The sequence below is a fragment of the Penaeus monodon genome, chromosome 4 (genome assembly GCF_015228065.2).
Source record: "Penaeus monodon isolate SGIC_2016 chromosome 4, NSTDA_Pmon_1, whole genome shotgun sequence".
Lineage (NCBI taxonomy): Eukaryota > Metazoa > Arthropoda > Malacostraca > Decapoda > Penaeidae > Penaeus > Penaeus monodon.
The window spans coordinates 51,757,669-51,765,168 of NC_051389.1; the positions used below are offsets into that span (position 1 = coordinate 51,757,669).

At 43.2% G+C, this 7,500-nt stretch overlaps 1 protein-coding gene across 1 annotated transcript in view; it reads right to left on the reverse strand.

The window, feature by feature from the left end:
• LOC119572303 (lysine-specific demethylase 3A-like) overlaps positions 1-7,500 on the reverse strand; it is a 21,774-nt gene that overhangs the window by 2,517 nt on the left and 11,757 nt on the right. Inside the window, exons 3-8 of the mRNA XM_037919324.1 lie at positions 6,637-6,849; positions 3,334-5,833; positions 2,614-3,188; positions 1,437-1,705; positions 540-1,237; positions 71-387 (exon numbers count right to left, since the gene is read on the reverse strand). Coding sequence (XP_037775252.1) covers positions 71-387; positions 540-1,237; positions 1,437-1,705; positions 2,614-3,188; positions 3,334-5,833; positions 6,637-6,849 — 4,572 coding nt within the window. The remainder of the gene's footprint in view (positions 1-70; positions 388-539; positions 1,238-1,436; positions 1,706-2,613; positions 3,189-3,333; positions 5,834-6,636; positions 6,850-7,500) is intronic.

The window sequence follows — 7,500 nt, forward strand, 5'->3', positions numbered from 1 at the left end:
AGTACATAGTTCATTATTTTCTTGCAATAACAAATTTACAAATGAAAAATATATGTATTAAATTGATTACCTGATGAGGAGCCCCTGCTGGGATAAAGACAGCATCTCCCAGACACTGGATGATGGCGTAACCCTCCACACCATATTCCTTGTATAGTCTCTCTCGCAGAGGACCGTCCAGGTACCAAGACTGGTCATGAATGGGGTCGTGGTGAGGCTCCAGCTTATCCCCGCGTTCTATGGCCACTTTATTGAGCAAGTCGCGAATCTTGTCAGCGTCTCTGGCATGGTAGATGTGCCACAACGCTCCTGGTACTTCTTCCTTCTCCCGCACTCTTCGACGGGTAAGGACATCACAGCCAGCCTCATCGATGGCCTTTAGAGCTGCTGCAAGTTTTAAAAAAATATATATAAAATCAGCACTACTAGAGTGACTATAGTTCAAGAAACATCTCAGTCTTCCATTAATGGTTAAGAAAGCCTTGGAAATTATCTATACTGTTCAATTCAACCTGAATAAACATGTACAAAGAACTTACCTTTTATATGATCTTCATAATCAGCATCTTTAGGAACACCAACATAACACATGACATTAACAGCATCAGAGATATCCAAATGAAGATTTGTGGAAGCTCTGCTTGGGTGCATGGCCGAACCATAAGCAATATACATTTTTGGACCCAGGTCAGGCCGGACGAAGCACTCTGGGAGACGGCCAGCAAGATTTAAGCGGCCATTTCTTCTCGTGTATTCTCCCATGGGTAGGACAGTCATCAGATCTTCAAATCTTGAGGGTAGCATTTCTGCAAAGTCATCCCCTGGGGGCCAATCCTTCAGCTTCAGCACCATGGGTTGGCCCTTCTCATCCTTCAGTCTCTTGCCATAGTTCTCAAATCCTTCCCAGAATTTCTTCATGGGTTGGTTGGGAACAATGTTACCAGTGAGACAGTTGATTAGATCATTCTTGATGTCTCCAAAGTCCTTTGAGAATGCAGCTGGTTTCCACAGCTCAGAGGAGAGCTTCTGCCCAACACCAGATATGATGACAGGCTGTCCCCGCTTCCACTGATCCTGGAAGATGAGTGTATTGGAGGGTGCAAGGGGATCTTGTAACCGCAGCAGCTTGCCATCACAGAGCCAGGAGTGCGCCACGCCAGGATACAAGGTGCTGCTCTCAGTCTTGGTCATTATCCTGATTGGAAGTGGCTCACGCCCTCGAGGAGTGTAGTTGTACCTGAAGAGGAGAATCATGATTAATATTAGTGCATTAAACTTGTACAAAGATAAGTCATAATGAACTGAGTCAACTTATGGATCAGTTATCTAACTAATTACAGAGGTTACGGTTCAGAAGAAAACTGTTAATATAATGAAAAAATAACTATCCCATCTGCAATTAAAAACCAAATCACACTGGGAAAGCAATGACTTACTTTCGGACAAAATGTTTGAGCACCATCGGGTCATTATCCTTCGTGTCCTCCTTGTCCGACGTGTTGTCAATCACACAGGAGATGACTTCATCCACGGTGTCCAGCTTGGGCTTCTTCTTACTGGTCTCTTTGCTGGACTTTGTAGGAGGCGTATTTTCATCCTTCGTGCCTCCGTTGGGCCGTGCATTGGGCCTGATCAGCAGCTCTCGCAGGGTTGAGAAATTGCCCTCTTTGTCATCGGAGTCTGAGTCTGAATCTGAGTCAGAACTCTGCAAGAAACAAGCAAAATATTCAAGAAACTTCAGGATGGGAAAAAAGACGTCATACTCACAGCCAAGACAACTAATACAAGAATCAACATACTGCAGTAAAATTAGCCCTATTGATACTATTATATAAATTAATGGCAGAAAGAAAAAAAGGAAAAAAGTCCAACTTTCAATGTACATAATAGCATTAATCAACTATTGACATTTACACCCAACTGTCCTGACATTTACCAAACTGCCCTTAAACTATATAAAATTTCATTCTGTGAAAGAAACTTTCTACAAGCCCAAACAAAAGAGGCAAGACTTATAAAACTAACGGATATACCTGACCATTACCTGGCTCTATTTTTCACCAACATAAGCTAAATAATATAAAACAAGTTTCCCCTCTTCCTCTAATATGAATAATTGATAATACTTTTCAATTCTAATTATAATTGGCATACATTTTCCAATCACTTATAGCCATATCCCTATTAAAATATATGCTAAAAAGTCAGAAAATTATAAAATCTAATAAAACATTCTGTAAAGAATAGAACAAATATCTAGTTAGTTTTACTGCAATAAAGTTCACAAAATATGTAAATTATTAAGAAGTGAACCAAGTGTTTTTAAACAAAATAAATACCCTTTTCATCCATAAAATGACCAAATTCTGTATGTCACATTCAAAGTTTTCAACATTGCCTTTACACAATGATTCTCGCATGAGCAAGGTCTATCACTTAACATGTACAGTGTGACAGGAGTGAGATATCCACTTTAAAGTTGATCTAATACATTCTTCTGTAACCACTTTGGCTAGTTGCTTGCGTATCTACTGGTCTTTGCCACTAGTGACATACTATAAAAGACAAAAAGAAAGGGAGGGGTAGAATGACATTATCTCCCCTTTAACTTACCTCACTGTCTCTCTTGTCACTGGAGAGTGCAACATCAGCAAAGAAGTTCAGTGGAGAGTTGGACATCTCTTCATCTTTGCCATTCATTTTCTCGGTCTTCTCCTGCTTCACCGTTCCATTCACCAATTCACTTTTACTAGGGTCTTTCTTTATGTTTTTGAGCAGATCTTTATTCACTCCATTGAGCTTCTTCTTATCGTCTTGGGATGCTTGTTCTTTGTACTTTTTAGCCTCAGGGCATTCACAGTACTGAGGGATGTTCCATTTGTGTCTCACTTCGTGCACTTTCCCCCCCAGCTCAAGGAGAGCATTCCCCGAGATTATCTGAGTAAGCATGAGTTTGTCCTGCTCGTGCGGGAGTCTAGATGCACACAGTAACCACGAGTATTCATCACGGTCTTTACCACCCTCATCCCACACCTTCACTGTTCCGTTCTTGCGTCCTTTGTAGCAATCTATACAGACTACAAAACCACACTTGCTACACGCCCAATGGATGTTGAACAAAGTAGTTTCACACACATCACACATCTCCCGAACTCCCTGCACCACTCGCTTCCAAGCCACTACAGTCTCTGAAACCCAAGATCAAAAGTTTAAAAATATGTGCAACAGCATATAATTTCAAAAAACAATTATACTTCTAAACTAGTTTTTGTAGTATATAAAATCCTGTATGCAATTTCTAATATAAAACATGTCAATGAAATCAACACTTACCATCACCCATATGGAGTGCCATTGCTTCCTTCTCCTGCTCCACCAGGTCACAGAACTGATCCCCTACATGGGTCAATAAAAACAGACTTGTTTCTTCATCCAAATCCTCAGGAGGATTATCACTGTCTGGCACCCACAGTTTTAGGTCATCCACCGAAACGTCTTTTATCGGGTCTGAAAACCCAGCTACTGCCAGTTGCCCATTCTTGGTGTAACGAAGTCGTCGGAAGGCATAGAAACGGCAGAAGATGTTGGGCATCTTCTTGTTCCTCTGATGGGCTGTCCAACGGCACTCTCGACACTTAGGTAGTTTTGGAGCCACCTCATAACATGACCCATCTTGCAAGAAGCTCTCTCCTGTTTTCTTGAGCTGAGATACTGGGGGTTTCTGCAGAGGGTCATTTTGTGGGGGTTCCTCTTTGGACTTTTTTGGCTTTGGGCCTTCTTCCTTGTCTTTGTCTGGCTTCGACTTGGGTTTTCTCCCTCTTTTCTTGGGTTCAGAGTCAGGTTTGGAAGGTATTCTCCCCGATTTCTTGATGTTTGTCTCTTCACTCGCATCACTGTCTTTCTCACTTTCACTATTACTATCACTACTTTTTTTCATTCTTTTCAATTTTCTTTTGCCTTTGCCTCGCTTTGGCTTTTGAGTAGTACTCCCTTCAGAGTCTGTTGAGCTTGAGTCCCCATCTTTGATATCTTGGCTATGCCCATTAGGTATACTGTTCGGTATACTATTCACAACTTTTGGCTTACGCACAACTACTTTTGGCTCAGACTTGACAGCTGTAGTAATTGTTGATGTAGGCTTGGAGGAAGTGGGGGTACTGCTGGCCGGAGGAGGAGGTGGTGTAGCTACTCTAACCGAGAGTGAGCCTGAACTATTGGTGGTTGTTGGTGGGATGATTTCAACACCACTCTCATGTCGCTGAAGCCATGCTTTTTTAAGCTTGTGCACATAACCCCCAGCTGGACCTGGACTATTGGATTTCTCTGGTTCTGTCATCTTGTTTGCCCCTGGCGAAGAGCTGTTTTCAGCACGCTGAAGAGTTGGGGTTGTAGCAGCTGGAGGTTGGCTCGGCGGGCGTGAAGCTGGACTTGCAACACGAGACAGGTTGGCTGCAAGAGCTACTGTGTTCTCTACAGTGGTAATTGTAGTAGCAGCAGCTGGATACAGAGGGCTTGGTTCTGACACACGAGACAACAGTGGCTGGTTAGCTGTACTTTCAAATCTGGGTTTCTTTGGATCTTGAGGTGTTGGAGTTTGAGTTCGTCTCTTGCTGGGAGATGCAGCATCCTCACGGGTGCCCAGATCCAGAGGCTGTGTCTGTGTTGGTTGTGGGGACGGGTGTGGGGGAATGTGAGGTGTTGCCACATGGGGAGAAGAAACTGGAGTTATCCTTGCAGGTGGTGGTGGACCTGGAGCTACCACATGTTTATGGTGTGGAGACGGTACTGTGGGCGGATAGATGCGAGCATCATATGGGCTTCTTTCCATGGGTGGCCGCTGTTCGTGTGGCGGCATTGGAGGCCTTGATTCAGGAAGTACCCCTCTACCCGAATGAGCTGGAGGTGGTCCTCCCACACCACTGGCTTTGCTGGTCAGGGGCAGAGGTTGTGGAGGTCTGGAGTCAGGACGGCACACTGGAGTACCTGTGGTTATGCCAGGCTTGCCGTAGATTTGAGGTGGCGGAGAGCTCACCTTCGACTTAGCAGAAACTGACGCTACATGTAATGGATTGGGAACCAGCCCAGCGGTTATAAAATTAGGAGGGTAAGTGGTGGGAGGGGGGGGTTTTACCCCTGAGGAATAGTATCGGTCAGGATGTGCTGGTGAAGGTGTGGAGTGCGGAGAAGACTGTGGTTGTCTAGCTTTGGTCAACTCCACACTGTGGGGCAAAGTATTCTGATGATGCGAGGTGCTACTTCTGTGTAAGGAGGGAGATGGTTCATGTGGTTTGTACGCTGAACCAGGTGGGTATGGACTAGACCTTTCTGGGGGCCGCTGCTTGGGACTTATAGAATGTGGAGGGGCTTTTTCATACTTGATCTCTGGCTGGATGATGACTGATGTCTTGTCCCGTGGGTCAGCGTAGTGCAGGTAGGGGACCCTCTCAGTGTGGGGAGGTTTGGCCTCTTTGGGTAGGTAATTTGGTGGATAGGTGGCCAAGTTGAAGCTTGGATCAGCAAGTTTGGGCAACCCTGAGGAAACCGCAGGCTTCTCTGAAGGTTTACTGGAGTGTGCTGGTGGAGGACCCCTAATCTTTGCCAAGGAGTCCCGATTCCTATCTGTATCACGGAAAGCTTTGTATATACTTTCCTGCACCATCTTCTCTGGCTCATGTGCTCGGCGTATGGCTTCTTCCTGACGCTGCTGTAGCTGCTGCTGTTGTTGCTGCTGCTGCTGCTGTTGCTGCTGTTGCTCTAAAAGACGTCGATCCTCCATTGCATCTATTCGCTCCGTTTTGACCAAACCAGTCAGAGTATTCCATCCACCAACCTTCTGAAATTACAATAATGAGATATAAGCATAGAAAAACCTGGCTTCATTCAACTTTTCTTTTTAAAGAAGACTTCAGTATCATGTCTTTCTGGGTAGTTAAGTAGGAAAGGTTCTTATAGCAAGCTAGAAGTGAGTGAATCCCACTTCATTATATAAATAAAAAGCACTGATATTTAATTTTGATAAAGTTATCAGGTTTCTTTTCATGAAAATTGCAACAAAACAATCTATAAAGAAGTGAAATAAGTATAGTATGGAGCAACTTCCTGACATTGAATTTAAACAACAACCATAGAGAACAGAGAGAGAAATTATGGAAAAAAATAAAGCTCTGACAGTAAAACATCTCACACAAAAAGCAGGTCCCTATCGTGAAACTCTGTACACCATAATAAAACCATCCATGACAATGTGGCAGCCACACAGAGGCAAAGGCTACAAGCCAGGCCTAAAATAATTGCACAACCCTCATGGGTAGGAGCTGTCCCGATTGAACCTTATCATTCACTTTTGTCATTATAAATTATTCTTACTTTAGGTTATCAATTCACTTTCCCTTTCACTTAAACAATAAACTTTCCGCATGCAACTTCTCATGCTTCCTGTTTCCCCTTCTACATTACACACAATGATTATAATAACAAAACCACACAAGCTTCAGCCTGACAGACAGCCCTACTCTTTATCCTGGCCTGAGCAGTGGTCACATACAGCCATTGACTGTGGCTGTGAGGGAGTTCTCTTCCTTATCACTTACAGAGCAATCAAATAACAATGTTCATTCATTTGGACGAGGTACTAACACTATGAGCAGCCAGTGTGGAGTTATCACGTGATGCGGTCGTCCGTACCTGGGCGTGCGCTTGGGCCTGGTAGGCTTTACTGTGTGGTGTCATGAGAAGGGGGTGGTTGTGAGATGGGTGGTTGGAGGGATGGTGGTGGTTGGTCAAGCCGTGGACGTAATAGGCCTGGTTGAGGTTCTCGGCTGGCATGTGGCGGACAGTCTCTCCACCGTGCTACAATAGACCATATACCCCATCAGACATGTCTCCCCACCCACTAAAGCCTACAGCCATCTCATCCAGCAGAATGAAATCAATATGTACTAAGCTTATGGTAAAATAATAATAATAATAATTATGAATAATAATAAAATAAAAAATATGAGATCATCACAGAAAGATATGGAAAATGTAAAATTCAAAGGCACATGAAAATAGGCTTCAGTTTCCTCAATTTGAAGTCGGACAATTCTGAAATAAGTAGGAACATGTGAGATCATCTTTGCCCTTGGGGTAAGAAAGAGGAAAAACACGAAAAAATAGAAATAGAGAACATAAAAACATCAACTGATTTTTATGAATTTAATCTTACAACAAACCACCACTGAAAAAGAATTTACTTGAAAAATAAAAATTTCTAAAAGGATGTAACTCAGCCTATTACAACAACATCAGTACACGGAAAAAACATTTGACAATTGCTGGTCTCCAGGCAGTGCAGGAACAGTCTGGATAATTTCTACACTCATGGTTCAAATAATTCAAAGATTCATGTTACACACATACAAAAAAAGAACATAAAAAAACAAATTGAAGGTAAATTTCTTAACAAGGAGGTAATCAAAACACAAGGATGTGGATAAACAAGGGGGGTCTGGAGGGAAT